This window comes from Rana temporaria, chromosome 8 (genome assembly GCF_905171775.1).
Source record: "Rana temporaria chromosome 8, aRanTem1.1, whole genome shotgun sequence".
Lineage (NCBI taxonomy): Eukaryota > Metazoa > Chordata > Amphibia > Anura > Ranidae > Rana > Rana temporaria.
The window spans coordinates 1,924,544-1,949,437 of record NC_053496.1 but is presented as its reverse complement, the minus strand read 5'-3'; the positions used below and the strand labels follow the sequence as shown (position 1 = coordinate 1,949,437).

Sequence of the window (24,894 nt, the reverse complement as noted above, 5' to 3'; positions counted from 1 at the left end):
GGTTGGATTGGCCTAGTGCTTCAGGTTGGATTGGCCCGGTGATTCTGGTTGGATTGGCCTGGTGATTCTGGTTGGATTGGCCCGGTGATTCTGGTTGATTGGCAGAACATGGAACCAGCATAGGTGTGCACAGCCTATTGCATGAGGGTGTGCACCTCAAAGCTCCAACACACATGTGTGTGTGAGATATTTACCGGCCTCTTCCCAGCTCTCCATCCTGAAGCATTGGGGGGTGGGGGGGGGGCAAGGGAGCTCAAAGGGGGACCCAGGCAGCAGAAAGAACAGGGGCGGGGGGCTGGCATAAATTGGTATGGTATTGGCATTTTCCTCTTGTGGCAGCTGAATGTCGGTGAGAGGGAGAGGAGGAGAAGCCTACTTTCAGCTGCTGCAGGAGGAAAATACAGATTGGTTCCACTAAATTCCACCTCCTGTCCAGGTACTGGGGGGTCAGCAAGGAAGGATTGCAGTTTACTTGTCACCTGCCCAGGATCACTGGGGAGATCACCATTGATGGGTTGCCAACCCTAGGATTAGGGTGTGCCTGGCACCCCCCTGGCACACGCCTATGGGAACCAGTCACATTCTCATATTGCTAGTCCGGTAAATAAAGCACGTGGTCCTAAAATGATCACCTCTCACCAACGTCCTTATATCGGGTTCGTACAACACCTTTAACCACTTCCCGACCTCCTCATGTAGATATACGTCGGCAGAATGGCACGGACAGGCACAATCACGTACCTGTACGTCCTCTGCTAGACGTGGGTGGGGGGTCCGATCGGGACCCCCCCGGTACATGCGGAGGTCGGGTCCGCTCGGGGAGCGATCCGGGACGACGGCGCGGCTATTTGTTTTTAGCCGCTCCATCGCGATCGCTCCCCGGAGCTGAAGAACGGGGAGAGCCGTATGTAAACACGGCTTCCCCGTGCTTCACTGTGGCGGCGCATCGATCGGGTGATCCCCTTTATAGGGGAGATCCGATCGATAATGTCATTCCTACAGCCACACCCCCCTACACTAGTAAACACACACACAGTGATCCCTAAATGTTACAGCGCCCCCTGGCCCAGATTCAGGTAGATCCGCGCAATATTTGCGTGGGCAAAGAGCAAAGATTTTTCTCTGCGTCCACGCAAATATTTTGATTTGCCCGCGATTCACGGAGCAGTAGCTCCGTAAATTGCGCGGGCGCTATGCTAATTAGCCCGGCGTAAGGGCGCCTAATGTAAATGATCCCGCCGGGGGCGGGAATCATTTAAATTAGGCGCGCTCCCGCGCCGAGCGAACAGCGCATGCTCCGTCGGGAAACTTTCCCGACGTGCATTGCGGCAAATGACGTCGCAAGGACGTCATTTGCTTCTAAGTGAACGTGAATGGCGTCCAGCGCCATTCACGAATCACTTACGTGAACGACGTGAAATTTAAATTTCACGAGCGGGAAGCGCAGCTATACTTTAGCATTGGCTGCCCCTGCTATTAGCAGGAGCAACCTTGCGCTAAAGTTGCCGTACGGAAACTCCGTACCTTGCGTGCGCAGGGCCCGCGCAACTTTTGTGAATCGGTGGTAGTATGCAATTTGCATACTATACGCCGATCACAATGGCCGCGCCCCCTAGCGGCCAACGCAAGAATGCAGCCTGAGATATGAAGGCATAAGGAGGCTTATGTCTGTCATATCCTAGGCTGCAGTCGGTGTAACAATGTTCCTGAATCAGGAGCACTCGTTACACCGGAGCAAGTAAGCACTTGCGCAGCGCAACCTATGGTTGCGCGGGCGCAAGTGCTTCTTGAATCTGGGCCCCTGTGTTTAACTCCCAAACTGCAACTGTCATTTTCACAATAAACAATGCAATTTAAATGCATTTTTTGCTGTAAAAATGACAATGGTCCCAAAAATGTGTCAAAATTGTCCGAAGTCGCAGTCACGGAAAAAATCGCTGATCGCCGCCATTAGTAGTAAAAAAAATAAAAAAAATAAAAATGCAAAAAAACTATCCCCTATTTTGTAAACGCTATAAATTTTGCGCAAACCAACCGATAAACGATTACTGCGTTTTTTTTTTTACCAAAAATAGGTAGAAGAATACGTATCGGCCTAAACTGAGGAAAAAAAATGTTTTTATATATGTTTTTGGGGGATATTTATTACAGCAAAAAGTAAAAAATATTGCATTTTTTTCAAAATTGTCGCTCTATTTTTGTTTATAGCGCAAAAAATAAAAACCGCAGAGGTGATCAAATACCACCAAAAGAAAGCGCTATTTGTGGGGAAAAAAGGACGCCAATTTTGTTTGGGAGCCACGTCGCACGACCGCGCAATTGTCTGTTAAAGCGACGCAGTCCCGAACTGTAAAAACCCCTTGGGTCTTTAGCCAGCATATTGGTCCGGGGGTTAAGTGGTTAAGAAAATACAAAAGTTCATCTACATCATCCAGTGCAAAACCAATCACGTCTCTGACATCTAATCGCTATCAGTAGAAAATTCCCGTAGACTCGGCGCCGTCTTCCCGTTCAGCACGGGGGCAAAACTCAAGATAATTTCTTCTCCTTCTCCGCCCCGTGAGGGACTGTCCGTGCGAACGTATAGATGGCCTTGAGCATAACGGCCAATAAGACGAGCGAGGAAGCAAAGCAGATGATCTGGAAGAGCAGCGCAGGTTCTGCGGAGAGAAAAAGACGATATTAATCTATGAAACGCAAATAGTTTTTATTGGATTTAAAAAAAAATAATACAATAAAAATAAACAGAATACAGGCGTTTTAACCACTTCCTTACTGGGCACTTAAACCCCGCCTCCTGCCCTGACCATTTTTTAGCGCTGATGCACTTTGAATGACAATTACACAGTCATACAACATTGTACCCAAATGACATTTTTATCATTTTTTCCCCACAAATAGATCTTTTTTTTGGTGGGATTTATTTTTTGCTAAAGAAACAAGAAATGATGGAAAAAATCAATCAATCATGTTTCACAGTTTGTTATAAAATTTTGCAAACAGGTAATTTTTCTCCTTCATTGATATGCGCTGATGAGGCGGCACTGATAGTCTGCACTGGCACTGATAGGCACAGATAAGGTGGCACTGATGGGCACTGATGTGTGTTACTGATAGTTTACACTCATGGGCACTGGTAGTTCACACTGACAGGTGGCACTGTGGGCACTGATGGGTGGTACTGATGGGTGGCACTGTGGGCACTGGTAGGCGGCACTGGTAAATGGCACTGGCAGGTGGCACAGATGAGCATCGGTCCCGGTCTCCTTGATCGGGGCCGATGTCCCTCTAACAGTGATCAGCTTTTTTTAGCGTGAGGAGAAAAAATAGCCAATTACCGGCTCTGTTTACATCACATGATCTGCTTTCATTGGCTGACAGCTGGTCACATGGTAAGGGGTCGGGATCCACCCCTTACTCCGATCTGTGATTAGCTGAGTCTCAGAGTCTCACTGATCACAGAGCGTGCCGCGTACGCCCTGCAGGGGGCACGCAGGCCGCTCGAGGACGTCCATGGACGCCCTCCCGGCAAATAAGGCCCGCGCTGTAGCCGTCTTTCGGCAATAGCGCGGATCTTAAGCAATTAAGAAGTGAAGGTCAACAATGGTTGTGTTTATGCTTCTTCAGTACAGGTTTCCTTTAAGGCAGGGGTTGACAAATTTGCTTGGAATCTAGGAGCCAGCTAAAAAAGTTAGGAGCCAGAAAACGCGCCCCGTCCCGACCAGCTTGCGCTCAGAAGCGAACGCATACGTGAGCAGCGCCTGCCTATGTAAACGGTGTTCAAACCACACATGTGAGGTATCGCCACGATCGGTAGAGTGAGAGCAATAATTCTAGCCCTAGACCTCTTCTGTAACTCAAAACATCCAACCTGTAGATTTTTTTAAACGTCGCCTATGAAGATTTTAAAGGGTAAAAGTTTGTCGGCATTCCACGAGCGGACGTAATTTTGAAGCGTGACATGTTGGCTATGAATTTACTCGGCGTAACATTATCTTTCATATTATTAAAAAAAATGGGGATAACTTTACTGTTGTCTTATTTTTTAATTAAAAAAAGTGTAATTTTTTCCCAAAAAAGTGCGCTTGTAAGACCGCTGCACAAATACGGCGTGACAGAAAGTATTGCAACGATCGCCATTTTATTCTCTAGGGTGTTAGGATAAAAAAAAAATATAATGTTTGGAGGTTCTAATTAGAGGGAAGAAGATAGCAGTGAAAATAGTGAAAAATTACATTAGAATTGCTGTTTAACTTGTACTGCTTAACTTGTAATACCAACGGCCACCACCAGATGGCGCCCACCTTCCAAGCCAAGTCGCCAGGACACTATTTCTAGTCACCATGGCGACCTGGCACCGGGGATTTGTCGAGCCCTGCTTTAAGGTGACCCTACTCATGCCACCAAACACTACTCCATTCATTAGGAATGGTCCCCTGAAGTCCACCAGAAAAACCAACACTTGAGTGTCTATCTCCAGTACCGGGCCCTGCAGCACATAGTGGTTCTTCCCATAGAGGGGTACAATACATCCATTCTGGACTTTGGCCTCATGAGGACAGCAGAGAAGTTGGGTTCAGCTTGGAAAAAGTTTGCATGTTGTGATATGGGGGTTAGTTAGCTCAATGGTAGATGTGTTTTTTCGTGAAGTTCATGTCAGTCCAAACTGTGTTTGAAGGGCACTTTAATCAAACAGATATAAAGGTTCCCTAAGCAGCTTCACAAATCAACAACAAGCAACAGAAAATACTAGCCCACCTGGCTAGACTTCAGCAGCTCCATTGCTATTGACGTTGGTCTTCCAGACCACAGAGGTTCTTCAGGCTCACTCAGCCTATTATCACAACACCTCACTGTACGGGGCCACTTCTGGTCTCCAGATAGGGTTCTCCCAACACCCCCCCTTCTCAGGAACACAGGACTCCCCCCAACCCCCTCTGTGGACATGCTAGTCACCCCAGCTTTCTCAGTCTCTCCAGACTAGCATAGCTGTCCTCCGAGGCGTGGGTGGCTGGGTCTACAAAAGATCTGGGGCTAGAACCCATAGCAGTGAAGTAAAGAACAATACGATATATATCGTTACATATCCGAGTGCGGATTCCCTCTTACATCAGACTCCCCAGAGATCCTCCCCCTTACATCAGGGTCCCCAGAGAGCCTTCCCTTACATCAGGGTCCCCAGAGAGCCACCCCCTTACATCAGGGTCCCCAGAGAGCCTCCCCTTACATCAGGGTCCCCAGAGAGCCTCCCCTTACATCAGACTCCCCAGAGAGCCTCCCCCTTACATCAGGGTCCCCAGAGAGCCACCCCCTTACATCAGGGTCCCCAGAGAGCCTCCCCTTTACATCAGGGTCCCCAGAGAGCCACCCCCTTACATCAGGGTCCCCAGAGAGCCACCCCCTTACATCAGGGTCCCCAGAGAGCCACCCCCTTACATCAGGGTCCCCAGAGAGCCTCCCCCTACATCAGGGTCCCCAGAGAGCCATCCCCTTACATCAGGGTCCCCAGAGAGCCATCCCCTTACATCAGGGTCCCCAGAGAGCCTCCCCTTACATCAGGGTCTCCAGAGAGCCTCCCCTTTACATCAGGGTCCCCAGAGAGCCTCCCCCTTACATCAGGGTCCACAGAGAGTCCCTGCATACATCAGGGTCCCCAGAGAGCCTCCCCCTTACATCAGGGTCCCCAGAGAGCCTCAACCTTACATTAGGGTCCCCAGAGAGCCTCAACCTTACATCAGGGTCCACAGAGAGTCCCTGCATACATCAGGGTCCCCAGAGATCCCTCTATACAGAGTCCCCAGAGAGCCCCCCTATACATCAGGATCCCCAGAGAGCCCCCCTATACATCAGGGTCCCCAGAGAGCCCCCCTACAGATCACGGTGAGAGAGAGGAGGGTGGATGAGAGACCCCCCAGCCCTGCCTGCAGTCCCTACCTAGGCGTGTGTCATCCACCTACCTCCCGCCCAACCTCGGCTAGCCTGTTTTCTTCCTGTTCCAGTCACAGCGAGCTGGGAGAGGAGGTTGGGGGAGTGCAGGCTCTGGGAGGCACTGGGGATGCCGCAGGGTGGTGGTGTCTCTCTCTCTCTCTCCCTCCTGGGCTCCTCCCAGCTACCCAGGCCTCCCCCTCCCTGTTTTATGTTGCTGCTCTGCACTCCACGCCAACACCGGACCAGCTGCGGGACGCTCCAGTAGTCCAGGAGTTGCAGGCCAAACCCCATGAGCACTAGCGTGAAGGAGGAGGAAGTGAAGTGGGCACAGTGGGCAGGACCGTGACGTCGCTGGTTACTAGACACTAGGTAGCTCTAGCAACCAGTGACCAAGAGTATAGTCAGGTGGAGGTGGAGACAGAGCCATCACTTCCACGGATAAGTCCGCCCCTGTCCCCTGCATTCTAGACTGGGACAAGAGAATCGGGGCTATGGGCCCCAGACTCGGGCTGTAGCCCCAATAGCCACCCCCTAGCAACGCCACTGGCTGTCCTCACTTTTCCAGTTCTATGGGCAAGAAGCCCCCCTAGCATAGGGTCTTGTCTTCTGAGAAGGTCTCCCCTCCTTGACTGGAACACACTGTTGTCTTCATACAAAGACACTCGATCCAAATGACAGCAACTGCCGCGAGTCCTCACCAGACCTGGTATTTAACGAGTGGGTGCCAGGCGCAGAACTCCAGGAAAACCTAGACACAGAATTGAAGGTTCCGTCCCACCCAAAACTCTTTGGAACCTTTAAAGCCCCAGGACTATCAAACCCAGAGAAAAAACTTAAAACACAGTTTTCTCTGCTCACAAAACACATACCGGGGCCTCTCAGACTACATTTTTCTAACCATGATCTAAATGCACATGGGGGCAGGGCCTTGCACTGTTACAGTAAGGTGAGGTGACATCAAACGAGGGGCTCACAACCCTGCATGTCCCCTCTCCAGTGGCGGCTGGTGCTCAAAATCTTTGGGGGGGGGGCGCAAACGGAAAAAAAAAATTGCAGCCTCACTGTGCCCATCAAATGCAGCCACTGTGCCATCAATTATCACCACTGTGCCATGCCATCAAACGCAGCCACTGTGCCATCAATTCGCACCACTGTGCCATGCCATTCAACGCAGCCACTGTGCCATCAATTGTCACCACTGTGCCATGCCATCAAACGCAGCCACTGTGCCATGCCATCAAACACAGCCACTGTGCCATTAATTGTCACCACTGTGCCCTTTAATTGTCACCACTGTGCCCTTTAATTGTCACCGCTGTGCCCTTTAATTGTCACCGCTGTGCCCTTTAATTGTCACCGCTGTGCCCTTTAATTGTCACTGCTGTGCCCTTTAATTGTCACCACTGTGCCCTTTAATTGTCGCCGATGTGCCCTTTAATTGTCCCCACTGTGTCCATTGTCCCCACTGTGCCCATTGTCCCCACTGTGCCTATTGTCGCCACTGTGCCCATTGATGTCGCCGCTGTGCCCTGTAAAGTTCCAACCCCCCCCCCGCCCGGCACTTACTTTTACTGAAATCAGCCATCCACGTCCCTCAATGTCTTCTACCACCCTCGATGACTGACAGGCGTCTCAGCCAATCAGGTTACCGGTAGCCAGAATCGGCCAACCTGATTGGCTGAGACGCCTGTCAGTCTTATACAAGGAACGCATCCCTAGTGTGTTCTTTGTATAAGCTTCCGGGACCCGCGGGCTGTACTCGGAAAAGCCATTGGCTCTGATAGGCACTTCCGTACAGCCAACCAGCTGCCGTTATTCAGATGGCCGGACATGAGCGCCGACCATCTGAATAGAACAGCGGCAGCGGCGATAATAACATAGATTCGTGCAATGCATGAATCTATGTTATTAGACTCAGTGGCGGTGAGAGCCAGCGGGGGCGGCGCTCCAGCGCCCTCTATGGACGAACCGCCACTGCCCCTCTCTATGAACGTTGACGGTAACTTTATTCCTGCAGCATTCAGGGCAGAACGGTGAGCTGATCCTCGTGACTGTATAGCTAGGAGGGGTGCCTGTCAGGTAAACCTTCTGGGGCTTTATGATTTCCAAGGGTGGCCCTGGTCCTGTCAACTCCTATGTCAATACTCTGTCCTTTAGTGATGTGGAGGTCGGCAGGAGAAACCATCGCGCATAGATAGGTCAGCAGGAGAAACCATCGCGCATAGATAGGTCGGCAGGAGAAACCATCGCGCATAGATAGGTCAGCAGGAGAAACCCTCGCGCATAGATAGGTCAGGATACTGGAGAGAAACACTCCTGGAGGTTTCGGTATCTCAGCAAACTTTGGAGGACCATACTTCTTCAATGGATCAATGTTTGGTGACATGGGCATCAGGTAAGGCAAGCACTTATGGCAGGGTATTTGGGCAAATATAAAATTCAGGACAGCGTCACTTTAAAGAAACCCATCAACACAATCTTCCCGTAAAATGATATGCATGTGTTTTTTGTATGTTATTTCCACATAAAAACCTCTCTTTTGTAGACATCCCAAAGCCCTGAGACTGCTGGTGGGTGCCACACCTCGGCCATCTTGAATTTGATGCCAATGGCCCCAGCAGACTCAGAGCTGTGACCCTTTATAATACAATATTTCCCTTTGCTACTACCCCAACACCATATATGAAGCAGGGGGATGGGAAGAGGAGATGGACCAGCACAGACAGTAATTAGACACTCCCAGAAAGGAGTGGACTATGACCTGCAAGGCGAAGGGGTGGCATGACATTTGGCCATAACAGATTTATCGTATCACCTGTACCCATCCCAACAGACAGACAATTTGAGTAAAGTACCCAATGACGATACCTGGTGGGGAGACGGTGATCTCACGCTGGATGGGTTCCTCGCTGGACACGTGTGAAACAACACAATTGTATCTATCAGGAGGGGAACCAGACGGAGGGATGGACACCTGGAGGTGGTTGCTCAGACTGTAGGTCCCATCGCTGTTCCTTCGATGGCTGGAGGTGACCGGGGTGGCGTCTGTCAGTGGTGCCCCATTCAGATGCCACTCCACCTCCACATCCAGAGGATAGTAGTGATCAGTGTGGCAGATCAGGGTCGGGACTGGATCCTCAATCAGAGAAAGTGTCACCTGAGGAGGTTCTGAGAAAAGAGAGACACAAGTGAGGTTCTTGTCCTTATAGAGGGACATATTTACCACGGGGCCCCTACACAAGACCAATTTTTGGGCCTCCTCTACATTCGACTGTTGGCCAAATAAAAAAGATAGTGCTAGATAGTAGTAAGTTGTGTACATGACACTTTGAGCAGTCCCAGTACCCATCTAGTACAAATCGGCCATTAAGTCCCACAAGGTTCTTTTGTCTAGCTGGACAGTCTCTACACCTATGGTATGTCTGTCCCTGGTCCCTCCTTCACCAATGGGCCACTAAGTCCCACAAGGTTCTTTTGTCTAGCTGGACAGCCTCTACACCGATGGTATGTCTGTCCCTGGTCCATCCTCCCTCAATGGACCCCTAAGTCCTACAAGGTTCTTTTGTCTTGCTGGACAGTCTCTACACCAATGGTATGTCTGTCCCTGGACCCTCCTCCCTCAATGGGCCCCTAAGTCCCACAAGGTTCTTTTGTCTAGCCGGACAGTCTCTACACCAATGGTATGTCTGTCCCTGGACCCTCCTCCCTCAATGGGCCCCTAAGTCCCACAAGGTTCTTTTGTCTTGCTGGACAGTCTCTACACCAATGGTATGTCTGTCCCTGGACCCTCCTCCCTCAATGGGCCCCTAAGTCCCACAAGGTTCTTTTGTCTTGCTGGACAGTCTCTACACCAATGGTATGTCTGTCCCTGGTCCCTCCTCCCCCAATGGGCCCCTAAGTCCCACAAGGTTCTTTTGTCTAGCTGGACAGTCTCTACACCTATGGTATCTCTGTCCCTGGACCCTCCTCCCCCAATGGGCCCCTGAGTCCCACAAGGTTATTTTACATACTGTACATGACCATCAGTCTGTACCATCAAGGTGCTTACAATCTAAGGCATGGGTCTTCAAACTATGGCCCTCCAGTTGTTCAGGAACTACAATTCCCAGTCATGTCTGTGAATGTCAGAGTTGTACAATGCCTCATGGGATGTGTAGTTCTACAACAGCTGGAGGGCTGTAGTATAGGGGATCCCTGATCTAAGGTCCCCATTTCATTCTAGGGCCAATTTAGACAGGAGCCAATTAACCTTCCTGCCAATTAACCTATATGGAGTGTCGGAGGAAATCGGACTACTCAGAGGAAACCCACGTGAGACCAAGGGAGAGCATGCAAGCTCTATGCATGTAGTGTCCTGGGTGAGATTCAAACCGATGACCTCAGTGCTGCAAGGCAGAATTGCCAACCGTTAAGCCACCGTGCTTCTAATTCCTGGAAAATATGGGCCAGATTCTTTTAGCGTAAGACATTTACACTACGCCGCCTCAAATTACTGGAGCAAGTGCCGTGTTCTCCAAGCACTTGCTCTGTAATTTGCGGCGGCGTAGTGTAAATGGCCCGGCGTAAGGCCGCGTAATTCAAAGGGGGCGGCTTGTATTTAAATTAAGAGCGCCCCCGCGCCGATCGAACTGCGCATGCGCCGGGCGGAAAAATAGCCCAGTGCGCATGCTCCAGCTCACGACGGAAAACGTCAATGACGCCGACGTGTGCGTCATTGATGTAAAGTCGTATTGGCGGACGACTTAGGTAAACGACGGAAACGACGGAAAAAGCCGACGCTGACCCGACGCCATACTTAACATGGCATACGACGGACCTTCGTAAACTTGCCCCTCATATAGCAGGGGCAAGTTTACGCTTACGGAAACGTCGTAAATTCACTGCGTCGTCCGCGCGTACGTTCGGGAATCTCACGTAAATAGCTAATTTGCATAGATGACGGGGGAAAACGACGGAGGCGACACCTAGCGGCGGGAAAAAAAATTGCATTTAAGATCTGACAGCGTAAGAGCCTTACGCCTGTCAGATCTAAGGGATATCTATGCGTAACTGGTTCTAAGAATCAGTCGCATAGATACCCGGGGCCAGATTAGGACTTACGTCATTTGCGCCGTCGCAAGCCCTTTGAGAATCCGGGTCTATATATTTATCTATACTTTTTTGGGGCGGTGATGTAGATACAGTTTATTCTTTAACTCCTAAATCTAACCCTTGACCATACCCCGAAATACAACCTTAACCCAATCCCTTACAACAAACCGTAAACCTTGTAGTAACCTTTAACCTTAAAGTGAGCCACGCCTCTACCTTTAGTCATCACCCAGTTGGGAGACCCTGGTTTATGGACCCGGGGACTGTTCTACCAGTTGCACCCTTCGCATGCACCCAGGGCCATGAATAAGGGGGCACCACCGGTCCTCCTGTATGGGACCCAGGCCAGCAGGGGGAAATCAGATGTGGGCAGGGAGAGGGCAATTGGGGCAGCAAAGAGGGGGGGGGGCAATTACTGGAAACAATTCCCTGTATTCCCCCCGTACACACGATCGGGATTCCCGGCCGTAAAAAGTCCGCTGGGTATCCCGGGGAGGGGGGGAACGAGGACCACTTTCCTGTGTACTCACCAGAGTCTTTCCCGCCGGTTAGAGCTTTGGCCGGGAATCTCGGCCGTGTGTATGCTCCATCGCAGTGTTTCCCCATAGGGAAACTGGCGGGAAAAAGACCGCCGGGGAATCGCGGCTGGAAAAAAGAGAACATGTTCTCATTTTCCCTGCCGCGATTCCTGTCGGGAAAACTGCCATGGAGCCATAGGCGTGCGCACAGGGTGTGCCCAGGCACACCCTAATCACCCTGTGCAGCACAGATTCCCCCTAATGCCCTGGCTCCCATCTTTCCCCCCCGCAGCGCTGCCAGCTTCCCTCCTCTCCTATCGGCTGTTGCTGCTGGGATGTTTTAGGAGTGGGGAAGGGGCCAATAAATATGTAATTTACCGGCCCCTTCCCTTTCTGAATGAACATGGTGAGTGATCGGTAGTGCGTGTTTGGGCTTTGGGGTGCACACCCTAATGCAATAGGCTGTGTACACCTATGCATGGAGCATACACATGGACAGTTTTCCCGGCCAAAAGCTGTCATGGCAGTTTTCCAAACGGGAAAACGGGTCGTGTGTACGAGGCATGAGGCTCTCTCTGCAGCAGCTGAAAGCCGGCTTCTCCTTGCCCCTTCCAATGGCTTTCAGCTGCTGCAGAGAGCACCATACAGGGGATCCGTTCTAGTAATTGCCCCCTGGCACCCATCCTGTGCACCATACATTTTCCCTTCTGCCTAGAACCCCCATGTGTACCCCCAACCTCCCACCCCCGCAGTGCTGCTGGCTTCCTTCCGGTCCTTCCTCCTGGAAGCTGCAAGCACACAATAGGATGGAGAGTGGGTGAAGGGTCCGGTAAATGTGTCATATTTAACAGCTCCTTCTTTTCCTGAATGACCACAATCACAGATCACTCACTACGTTCATTCATAAGGGAAGTTAGTTTGGGGCGGGGCCACGGCCGTCTTACTGAGCGGGCACCCCTGGGCACACAACGGGGGCCCCACATTCACCTGGGGCCCCATCAGAGCCAGACAAATAGCACTAGCCGGGGGAATGTGCATTGGTGCGCTCAAGGGACGCAGGAATTAGTACTGGGAAAGCCGGCTGGGGTACGGCCGACTTCGATGGGACAAAGTGTAGCTGTCAAATTCTGCCTCTGATGTCGGGGATGGGCGGGTCAATCAGGTGTCCCGCCCCCTTCATCAGGCAAACTGTCTCCCCACACACAGAGTGCCACCCTGTCCCTCCCTGACCCAGCCCACCACAGAGGGGAACCCAGCTCCTCCTCCCTTCTCCGACCATTACAGAGCAGCACCCTGCCTGTCCCCCTGACTCCGCCCACCGCAGAGCACCACCCTGCTGCCCCTCCCTGACCCAGCCCACCACAGAGGGGAACCCTGCTCCTCCTCCCTTCTCCGACCATTACAGGGCAGCACCCTGCTGTCCTCTTGACTCCGCCCACACACAGAGTGCCACCCTGTCCCTCCCTGACCCAGCCCACCACAGAGGGGAACCCTGCTCCTCCTCCCTTTTCCGACCATTACAGAGCAGCACCCTGCCTGTCCCCCTGACTCCGCCCACCGCAGAGCACCACCCTGCTGCCCCTCCCTGACCCAGCCCACCACAGAGGGGAACCCTGCTCCTCCTCCCTTCTCCGACCATTACAGGGCAGCACCCTGCTGTCCTCTTGACTCCACCCACCACAGAGCACCACCCTGCCCCTCCTTGGCGCCACACACCACAGAGGGGAATCCTGCTCCTCCTCCTCCCTTCACCGAATATCAGAGCGGCACCCTGCCTGTCCCCCCGACTCCGCCCACCGCAGAGCAGTGGTCACCTGGTGACACGCGGGGGCCCAATCAGGTTGGCTGTATGGGGCCCCCGTGGTTTCTTACAGCAGCCCTGCCTGCACCCCCTGGCCTCAGTGTATTACCTTTGATCTTCAGCTGGAGGATTTGCTGCAGGCGGTGGGGTCCCAGGCTCACGGCACATATATAAGTGCCCTCATGATGCACAGTCAGTGGATTGATGGTCAGTGATAGTCCTTCCTTCCCTCCCTGGGCCTTCTTTTCGACAGAGACGCCGGAGTCTTCTTCTGGGTCCATTCTTTTCCCTTTGCCGTCCTTCTGCAGATGCCACGCCATGTCCACGCCTTCCACGTTCCCCCAAACTTCACAGGCCAGCTTGGCTTCCTTGGAGATGGAGGCCCTTTGTGAAGGTGGGCCGGAGGACACCAGGAGATCCCCTGAAGAGAAACGTCACAAAATAAGTGAAGAACGGGCAGGGGTGTCTTTTTCGCATGGGCGCGCTGGGAAGTTGCCCGGTGGCCCCACTTGCCTGGGGGCCCCACCTGCCCAACGACCCCAGCCAAACAGGGCTGTCTTACTGAGCGGGGCCCCATCAGAGCCGGACTAATATGTGCAGCTGTCAGATTCAGTCTCTGATGTCGGGGATGGGCGGCCCGATATTTGCTTCCAGCCTCCTGACTCCACCCCACAAACAGAGCGCCACCCTGCCCCTCCCTGATACCGCCTACCACACCAGCCACCAGAGGCCGGCACCCTGCCCCTCCTCCTGACTCCACCCCACAAACAGAGCGCCACCCTGCCCCTCCCTGATACCGCCTACCACACCAGCTCCTTCACCTGACTCCAGCCACCAGAGACCGGCACCCTGCCCCCTGACTCTGCCCACCACAGAGCGGCACTCGGCCCATCCTCCCGACTCATCTCCGACCACCACAGAGCGCCACCCTGTCCCTCCCTGATACCGCCTACCACACCAGCCACCAGAGACCGGCACCCTGCCCCTCCTCCTGACTCTGCCCACTACAGAGCGCCACCCTGCCCCTCCCTGAATAAATGAATGACTTGTATAGCGCTACTCATGCGAACTGAATCGCATCTGGGCGCTTCCCTGATACCGCCTACCACACCAGCTCCGAACAGGTGGAAGATGGGGGAGGGGAAGGAGGAAGAGGAATGCTATGGGACAGGCGGGGGCCACTTGTGGTCATTTTAGAGTCATTTACAATGTCGTGTCAAGTGAGGTTTTTTTATATAAAGTTCTCGGTATTGAAGGGGTTAAGGAAAAATTAAATGATTTTGTTAAAATAAAAAATATATATATTTTGCCGAATGAACGCGGTCATTTCGTTTTTTTTCCTTTAACCCTTTCAATACCGAGAACTTTTACTCTCTTCCTGCCCAGGCCAATGTTCAGCTTTCAGCGCTGTTGTAGTTTGAATGACAATTGCGCGGTCGTGCGACGCTGGACACAAATGACATTGTAATCATTTTGTCGAAACAGATGAAGATTTATTTTGGTGATATTTAATCACCTCTGGGGGGGAGGGGAGGGTGGTTATTTTTTTGCTAAACAAGTTTAAAAAAGACAGAAAATTTAGAAAAAATTGAAGTTTTTCTTTTTTGTTACTGTTGTTGCAAAATGTTGCAAATAAGTAATTTTTCTACTTCACTGATGGGCACTGATAGGCGGCACTGATAGATGTCACTAATGCGAACTTATAGATGGCACTGATAGGCAGCACTGATGGGCACTGATGAGCACTGATAGACGACACTGTTTGGCAGCACTGATGGGCACTGATAGGTGGCCCTGAATAGATGGCACTGATGCGCACTGATAGGTGGCACTTATGGGCAGCACTGATGGACACTGATAGGTGGCACTGATGGGCACTGATAGGCAGCACTGATGGGCACTGATGGGTGGCCCTGAATAGATGGCACTGATGCGCACAGATAGGCAGCACTGATAGGTGGCAATGATAATTAGCATAGGTGCGTGCTGATAGATGCCACTGCTAGGTGGCATTGATAGGTGGCACTGATGCATACTGTTAGGCACTGATATGTGGCACTGATGTGCACTGATAGGTGGCACTGATGCACACTGATAGGCACTGATGTGCACTGATAGATGGCACTGATGTGCACTGATAGGCGCACTAATAGGTGCTGATAGGTGGCACTGATAGTTAGCATAGGTGCATGCTGATAGATGCCACTGCTAGGTGGCATTGATAGGTGGCACTGATGAGGCAGCACTGATGCACACTAATAGGCACTGATGTGCACTGATAGGCGGTACTGTTGGTGGCACTGATGTGCACTGATAGGCGGCACTAATAGGTGCTGATAGGTGGCACTGATAGTTAGCATAGGTGCGTGCTGATAGATGCCACTGCTAGGTGGCATTGATAGGTGGCACTGATGCACACTGATATGTGGCACTGATTAGGTGGAATATCCTTTTCCTTCACTGGTTGCTAGGACCAACCGTCCTGGATTCCGCGGGACTGTCCCGGGCTATTAAGTAAGTCCCGGGGTCCCGCGGATCTGAGCTGAAGTCCCGGATCCCACTGCCGGCGTCCCGGCAACCAGTGACGTTCTTTGTAGACGCCCACTCTGTCGCCGGACTCTGTCTTCCGCACACTGCCTTCCTGGATCTCCCGATAAATATCCTGACATCATCTCATTGCTGGTTTTTGGAAAATATCTCTCCCCTGCCACACGGGGGCGATCAGCTTGTTCCCCTCCTGATATACGTGCGTTGGGTGCGCGGGATCTGGTCACATGACACTCACCCGATAACCGCGTGATACTTTTTTCATCCAGCGGCGCGTCCGGATCCACAGCGGATTCCGCCTTGGCCACGAGGGCGATGTTGATCTCCGGCAGACGGATGTGGGCGATGAAGAAGTGGGAGTAGAGCGGGGTGATCTCACATACAATCTCTTCTCCGTCACATTCCACGTGAAGCAGGCGCTCCGCAAACGGCAGGTGGGGCAGATTCACTGATGGGGGGGGGGGGGGGAAAAATAAATAAAACTTGTTAAAAGATAGAGAACACAAAACAATGAACCACGGATGACAAGAAGGTTTAGGTTTAGGGTGCCCAGTTTCTGGTAGATTCCTTACAATAAAACGTTTGTTGTGACCAACATCCAATGAAAATCACCGCATTCTCTCTAATATGTGTCGTTCGGATCTCATCACCGCCACCTAGTGCCCAAAGTGCAAATTTCCCCCATAAAGACCTCAGTCAGGGGGGGAAAAAATTATTTTGGCCACTAGGTGGCGCTGATAATATAGGAACATATTAGAGAGAATAAAGCGATTTTTATTTCTAAATGTGAATCCGCACAATGAACATTCTATACACAGATCACTAATTGTTTCTGTATCACAAACATTAATATCTGATTATTGTACATTCTTTATTTTTATTTTTTTGCGGTCAGTGTTGATTCCTTTAAAGTGTTTGTAAACCTCAGACATGCAATATAAACAAAGCACATCCCTCTATAGTGTGTACTTGTCTCAGTCCAGAGCACTGAGTGTCATTTCTGTCTACTGTGAAATATGGGGGGAACTAATGCGCAAAACCAACCTAACCAAGGCAGGACAAGAACAGAACAAATAAATAAGCAGCAGCCACTACTAATAGTGCTCACACACTGATAACAGATAATAAAATGGGGGGTGTAGTGGCGCTTGCAACTAAAATCACTAAATAATATATACACTATTTATAAAGATAGAATGTGCAAAACAAACTCCGCCTCCTGGCGATGGTAAAAATGTGTATCACTCTAAACCGGAATACCATCCAACAAAAATATCATAATGTGCAAGATATTGAGAGTGAGCAAATAATGAAATTGGTGTGACCAACGTGCCAATGACAGCACAATGGTCCTAATTAATGGCAAACTTCAAATCCTGAGCATAAATCACTTCCTACAAATCCAAATAAATAATGTGATAGTCCATAAAGTGCTTCATCCACAAGTAGTGCAGTGTGCAAATATGCAAATAAATATCCGGTGACTGAATGTCCAAACAAATATATAATAAATAAAAAAGTGAATAATTCAGATTATAAAAACAATCCAATATATGTGCTGTAGTGAAAAAATTAAAGCGGTTGTAAACCGCATAAACTTTTTTTTCCCCCCCCCAAACCTGCAATGCAAAAGGCATAATAGGCTAGTATGCACCGCATACTAGCCTATTATGAAATACTTACCTCGGAACGAGGTGTGTACCACTTACCTGGTCCACGCCGAGCAGGATGTCATCTTGCTCCGGCGTGTCTTCCGGGTATCGCCGCTCCAGCGCTGTGATTGGCTGGAGCGGCGATGACGTCACTCCCGCGCGTGCACGCGGGAGATTTAAAATCGGCAGGGTCCGGCGATGCCGGTCCTTCAGCCGTGGAGTCCCCCCTGCGCATGCGCCGCCCGCATTGCGGGGGTAATATCTCCTAAACCGTGCAGGTTTAGGAGATATTCTCCTTACCTACAGGTAAGCCTTGTTGTAGGCTTACCTGTAGGTAAAAGTCCAAATAGTGGGTTTACAACCACTTTAAATATATACCCAAATATAGTCCACACAGGGATCCCTAGAGACAACTGTCAGAGGGTCCCAATGAAACTTATAAAATATATTTTCCGTGTCCAGTGCACAAAACGTGCAAGAGTGAAGAAAACTAAATTCCAGTGGCCAGTTCAATTAATGTATTTCTAAAGTGCATCTGTGCTCTAGTTGCTGTAACATGCAGAGTGCTGTGGTTGCAATCAGCCCGACTCTCCACGGTGACCAGGGATATATGTGCTAGCCCCTTACCTCTGGGAGGCTAATAAATAGCCTAAATGAATGGTTCCCAATAATGTCTCCCACAGTCAGCCGATAGATCCACTCCAATGAACTCACAGACTCAGCGCGATGATTCCCAAAATAAAGCACAGGAATGCCTCCATAGTGTACGATTATTACAACATTTAATGAAAGAAAAGTAAACACTTACAAGCAGTGCTGTAAGAACAGCATGTAAAGTGGCGTGTGCGTTTTCCTGTGTCCCCGCTCTGCGGCCGCGAGCGGGTGACGTCACCAACAGCCCTCCAACGTCCTCACGCGTATCGCGACAGCCGACGTCGCTTAATCATAGGATTATAGGGGTTTTCTTCACTCTTGCACGTTTTGTGCACTGGACACGGAAAATATATTTTATAAGTTTCATTGGGACCCTCTGACAGTTGTCTCTAGGGATCCCTGTGTGGACTATATTTGGGTATATATTTAATTTTTTCACTACAGCACATATATTGGATTGTTTTTATAATCTGAATTATTCACTTTTTTATTTATTATATATTTGTTTGGACATTCAGTCACCGGATATTTATTTGCATATTTGCACACTGCACTACTTGTGGATGAAGCACTTTATGGACTATCACATTATTTATTTGGATTTGTAGGAAGTGATTTATGCTCAGGATTTGAAGTTTGCCATTAATTAGGACCATTGTGCTGTCATTGGCACGTTGGTCACACCAATTTCATTATTTGCTCACTCTCAATATCTTGCACATTATGATATTTTTGTTGGATGGTATTCCGGTTTAGAGTGATACACATTTTTACCATCGCCAGGAGGCGGAGTTTGTTTTGCACATTCTATCTTTATAAATAGTGTATATATTATTTAGTGATTTTAGTTGCAAGCGCCACTACACCCCCCATTTTATTATCCATTTCTGTCTACTGCCTCCTTCCTCTGCTATCTGCATGAGACTCCTCCTCCCCCTTCGCTCCTCCTTCCTCTCTCCTCCTCCTCTTCCTCCTCCCCCTGCTATCTGCATGAGTCTCCTCCTCCCCCTCCTCCTTCCTCTCTCCTCCTCCCCCTTGCCTCCTCCTCCTCCCCCTTCCCTCCTCCTTCCTCTCTACTCCTCCCCCTCCTTCCTCTTCTATCTGCACGAGTCTCCTCCCCCCTTCGCTCCTCCTTCCTCTCTCCTCCTCCCCCTTCCCTCCGCTTCCTTTCTCCTCCTCCTCCTTCCTCTTCTATATGCATGAGTCTCTTCCCATCTTCGCTCCCCCTTCCTCTCTCCTTATCCTCCCCCTCCCTTCCCTCCTCCTTCCTCTCTCCTCCTCCCTCCCCTCCTCCTTCCTTTGCTATCTGCATGAGTCTCCTCCTTCCCCTTCCCTCCTCCTCCCTCCCCCTCCTCCCCCTTCCCTCCCCTCCTCCTTCCTTTGCTATCTGCATGAGTCTCCTCCTTCCCCTTCCCTCCTCCTCCCTCCCCCTCCTCCCCCTTCCCTCCCCTCCTCCTTCCTTTGCTATCTGCATGAGTCTCCTCCTTCCCCTCCCCCTCCTCCCCCTTCCCTCCCCTCCTCCTTCCTTTGCTATCTGCCTGAGTCTCCTCCTCCCCCTTCCTCCTTCCTCTCTCCTTCTCCCCCTTCCCTCCTCCTCCTCCCCCCCTCCTGCCTCCTCTATCTGCATGAGTCTCCTCCCACCTTCGCTCCCCCTTCCTCTCTCCTCCTCCCCCTTCCTCTCTCCTTCTCCTCCCCCTCCTCCTTCCTCTGCTATCTGCATGAGTCTCCTCCTCACCAGTCAGGTTTCAATGAATTAATAGCAAATAAATAATACCTCCTCCTGTGGGTTCACATTGGAGTGTCTGGGAGGCTGCAAAGATTCTGCTCCCCATAGAAAGTAATAGGAGAAGGAGCTTTGGTGTTCACACACACCTCTGTTATAAACTTTAAAGATTAATTTCTCCTAAGTGCCTATAGCTACAGAGATGAATGAAGGCTAACCCCAACCCCCAATTAACAACAAAAACCTGGGGAATGCCCAGGGAAAAAACCAAGCCTACTAACCCCAACCCCCAACTTTAAAGACAAATTTCTCAACCGTGCCTATAGCTACAGAGAGGAATGAAGGCTAACCCCCAACCCCAAACTTTAAAGACAAATTTCTCCACAATGCCTATAGCTACAGAGGCAAATGAAGGCTAACCCTAACCCCTCCCTCCGCATTTAATAAATATTAGCTCATAAAAAGATATCAGCTCTCAGGTAAAACAAATGTCAGCGTGTAACCGCCGTGTAGCACATAAATGGTAAATACTGACCTGTGGCCTCGAAAATCGGCACCTCTGTGCCTTCCGGTGTCTGATATTCGGGCATAGTCTCCGGCGACTCTTCTTCTGTTACTGTCAGGTTGCGAAGGACAAGCGTCGCCTTTTGTCGTGTGAATGAAAGCCCTTCTGCTCCCGGCTCCAGGAGGACGTATTCACAGGGGAGGAGGACATCTGCAGGGTGCTGGGTCTGGGGTACCGCCGCACACCGGATCCGGGGACCTGAAACACAAAGGGCCTTAGTACTCCATTGTCTGCCCTTAGACACTGGCACCTATATCTTCCCAACTCATTCCTCCTACCCAGGACTGCCATCCAACTCATTACTCCTACCCAGGTCTGCCACCCAACTCATTCCTCCTACCCAGGACTGCCACCCAACTCATTCCTCCTACCCAGGACTGCCACCCAACTCATTCCTCCTACACAGGACTGCCACCCAACTCATTCCTCCTACCCAGGACTGCCACCCAACTCATTCCTCCTACCCAGGACTGCCAACCAACTCATTCCTCATACCCAGGACTGCCACCCAACTCATTCCTTCTATCCAGCACTGCCACCCAACTCATTCCTCCTACCCAGGACTGCCAACCAACTCATTCCTCCTACCCAGGACTGCCACCCAACTCATTCCTCCTACCCAGGACTGCCACCCAACTCATTCCTCCTACCCAGGACTGCCACCCAACTCATTCCTCCTACCCAGGACTGCCACCCAACTCACTCCTCCTACCCAGGTCTGCCACCCAACTCATTCCTCCTACCCACCCAAGTCTGCCACCCAACTCATTCCTCCTACCCAGGACTGCCACCCAACTCATTCCTCCTACCCAGGACTGCCACTCAACTTATTCCTCCTACCCAGGACTGCCACCCAACTCATTCCTCCTACCCAGGTCTGCCACCCAACTCATTCCTCCTACCCAGGTCTGCCACCCAACTCATTCCTCATACCCAGGTCTGCCACCCAACTCATTACTCCTACCCAGGTCTGCCACCCAACTCATTCCGCCTACCCAGGTCTGCCACCCAACTCATTCCTCATACCCAGGTCTGCCACCCAACTCATTCCTCCTACCCAGGTCTGCCACCCAACTCATTCCTCATACCCAGGTCTGCCACCCAACTCATTACTCCTACCCAGGTCTGCCACCCAACTCATTCCTCATACCCAGGTCTGCCACCCAACTCATTACTCCTACCCAGGTCTGCCACCCAACTCATTCCGCCTACCCAGGTCTGCCACCCAACTCATTCCTCATACCCAGGTCTGCCACCCAACTCATTCCTCCTACCCAGGACTGCCACCCAACTCATTCCTCCTACCCAGGTCTGCCACCCAACTCATTCCTCCTACCCAGGTCTGCCACCCAACTCATTCCTCCTACCCAGGTCTGCCACCCAACTCATTCCTCATACCCAGGTCTGCCACCCAACTCATTACTCCTACCCAGGTCTGCCACCCAACTCATTCCTCCTACCCAGGACTGCCACCCAACTCATTCCTCCTACCCAGGACTGCCACCCAACTCATTCCTCCTACCCAGGACTGCCACCCAACTCATTCCTCCTACCCAGCACTGCCACCCAACTCATTCCTCCTACCCAGGACTGCCACCCAACTCATTCCTCCTACCCAGGACTGCCATCCAACTCATTCCTCCTACCCAGCACTGCCACCCAACTCATTCCTCCTACCCAGGACTGCCACCCAACTCATTCCTCCTACCCAGCACTGCCACCCAACTCATTCCTCCTACCCAGCACTGCCACCCAACTCATTCCTCCTACCCAGGACTGCCACCCAACTCATTCCTCCTACCCAGGACTGCCATCCAACTCATTCCTCCTACCCAGCACTGCCACCCAACTCATTCCTCCTACCCAGCACTGCCACCCAACTCATTCCTCCTACCCAGCACTGCCACCCAACTCATTCCTCCTACCCAGGACTGCCACCCAACGCATTCCTCCTACCCAGGTCTGCCACCACCCAACTCATTCCGCCTACCCAGGACTGCCACCCAACTCATTCCTCCTACCCAGGACTGCCACCACCCAACTCATTCCTCCTACCCAGGACTGCCACCCAACTCATTCTTCCTACCCAGGTCTGCCACCCGACTCATTCCTCATACCCAGGTATGCCACCACCCAACTCATTCCTCCTACCCAGGACTGCCACCCAACTCATTCCTCCTACCCAGGACTGCCACCCAACTTATTCCTTATACCCAGGACTGCCAACCAACTCATTCCTCCTACCCAGGACTGCCACCCAACTCATTTCTCCTACCCAAGTCTGCCACCCAACTCATTCCTCCTACCAAGGACTGACACCACCCAACTCATTCCTCCTACCCAGGTCTGCCACCACCCAACTCATTCCTCCTACCCAGGACTGCCACCCAACTCATTCCTCATACCCAGGACTGCCACCCAACTCATTCCTCCTACCCAGGACTGCCACCACCCAACTCATTCCTCCTACCCAGGTCTGCCACCACCCAACTCATTCCGCCTACCCAGGACTGCCACCCAACTCATTCCTCCTACCCAGGACTGCCACTACCCAACTCATTCCTCCTACCCAGGACTGCCACCCAACTCATTCCTCCTACCCAGGACTGCCACCACCCAACTCATTCCTCCTACCCAGGACTGCCACCCAACTCATTCCTCCTACCCAGGACTGCCACCCAACTCATTCCTCCTACCCAGGTCTGCCAGCCAACTCATTCCTCATACCCAGGACTACCACCACCCAACTCATTCCTCCTATCCAGGACTGCCACCCAACTCATTCCTCCTACCCAGGACTGCCACTACCCAACTCATTCCTCCTACCCAGGTCTGCCACCACCCAACTCATTCCTCCTACCCAGGACTGCCACCCAACTCATTCCTCCTACCCAGGTCTGCCACCACCCAACTCATTCCTCATACCCAGGACTGCCACCCAACTCATTCCTCCTACCCAGGACTGCCACCCAACTCATTCCTCCTACCCAGGTCTGCCACCACCCAACTCATTCCTCCTACCCAGGTCTGCCACCCAACTCATTCCTCCTACCCAGGACTGCCACCACCCAACTCATTCCTCCTACCCAGGTCTGCCACCACCCAACACATTCCTCCTACCCAGGACTGCCACCACCCAACTCATTCCTCATACCCAGGACTGCCACCCAACCCATTCCTCCTACCTAGGACTGCCACCCAACTCATTCCTCCTACCCAGGACTGCCACCCAACTCATTCCTCCTACCCAGGACTGCCACCCAACTCATTCCTCCTACCCAGGTCTGCCACCCAACTCATTCCTCCTACCCAGGACTGCCACCCAACTCATTCCTCATACCCAGGTCTGCCACCACCCAACTCATTCCTCCTACCCAGGACTGCCACCCAACCCATTCCTCCTACCCAGGACTGCCACCACCCAACTCATTCCTCCTACCCAGGACTGCCACCCAACTTATTCCTTATACCCAGGACTGCCAACCAACTCATTTCTCCTACCCAGGACTGCCACCCAACTCATTCCTCCTACCCAGGACTGCCACCCAACTCATTCCGCCTACCCAGGTCTGCCACCCAACTCATTCCTCCTACCCAGGTCTGCCACCCAACTTATTCCTTATACCCAGGACTGCCAAACAACTCATTCCTCCTACCCAGGACTGCCACCACCCAACTCATTCCTCCTACCCAGGACTGCCAACCAACTCATTCCTCCTACCCAGGACTGCCACCACCCAACTCATTCCTCCTACCCAGGACTGCCACCCAACTCATTCCTCCTACACAGGACTGCCACTCAACTCATTACTCCTACCCAGGACTGCCACCCAACTCATTCCTCCTACCCAGGACTGCCACCCAACTCATTCCTCCTACACAGGACTGCCACTCAACTCATTCCTCCTACCCAGGACTGCCACCCAACTCATTCTTCCTACACAGGACTGCCACCCAACTCATTCCTCCTACCCAGGTCTGCCACCCAACTCATTCCTTATACCCAGGACTGCCACCACCCAACTCATTCCTCCTACCCATGTCTGCCACCCAACTCATTCCTCATACCCAGGACTGCCACAGCCCAACTCATTCCTCCTAGCCAGGTCTGCCACCCAACTAATTTCTCCTACCCAAGTCTGCCACCTAACTCATTCCTCCTACCCAAGTCTGCCACCCAACTCATTCCTCCTACCCAAGTCTGCCACCCAACTCATTCCTCCTACCAAAGTCTGCCACCCAACTCATTCCTCCTACCCAGGACTGCCACCCAACTCATTCCTCCTACACAGGTCTGCCATCCAACTCATTCCTCCTACCCAGGTCTGCCAGACAACTCATTCCTCCTACCCAGGACTGCCACCCAACTCATTCCTTATACCCAGGACTGCAACCACCCAACTCATTCCTTATAC

At 51.7% G+C, this 24,894-nt stretch overlaps 1 protein-coding gene across 1 annotated transcript in view; it reads right to left on the bottom strand.

Annotated features, from left to right (window-relative positions):
- Positions 1–2,336: 2,336 nt before the first annotated feature.
- The window catches only part of TAPBPL (TAP binding protein like), a 42,001-nt gene continuing 19,443 nt past the window's right edge, over positions 2,337–24,894 (bottom strand). The window contains exons 3-7 of the mRNA XM_040361197.1: positions 20,450–20,677; positions 16,124–16,333; positions 13,448–13,759; positions 8,797–9,096; positions 2,337–2,660 (exon numbers count right to left, since the gene is read on the bottom strand). Coding sequence (XP_040217131.1) covers positions 2,530–2,660; positions 8,797–9,096; positions 13,448–13,759; positions 16,124–16,333; positions 20,450–20,677 — 1,181 coding nt within the window. The 3' untranslated portion in view covers positions 2,337–2,529. The remainder of the gene's footprint in view (positions 2,661–8,796; positions 9,097–13,447; positions 13,760–16,123; positions 16,334–20,449; positions 20,678–24,894) is intronic.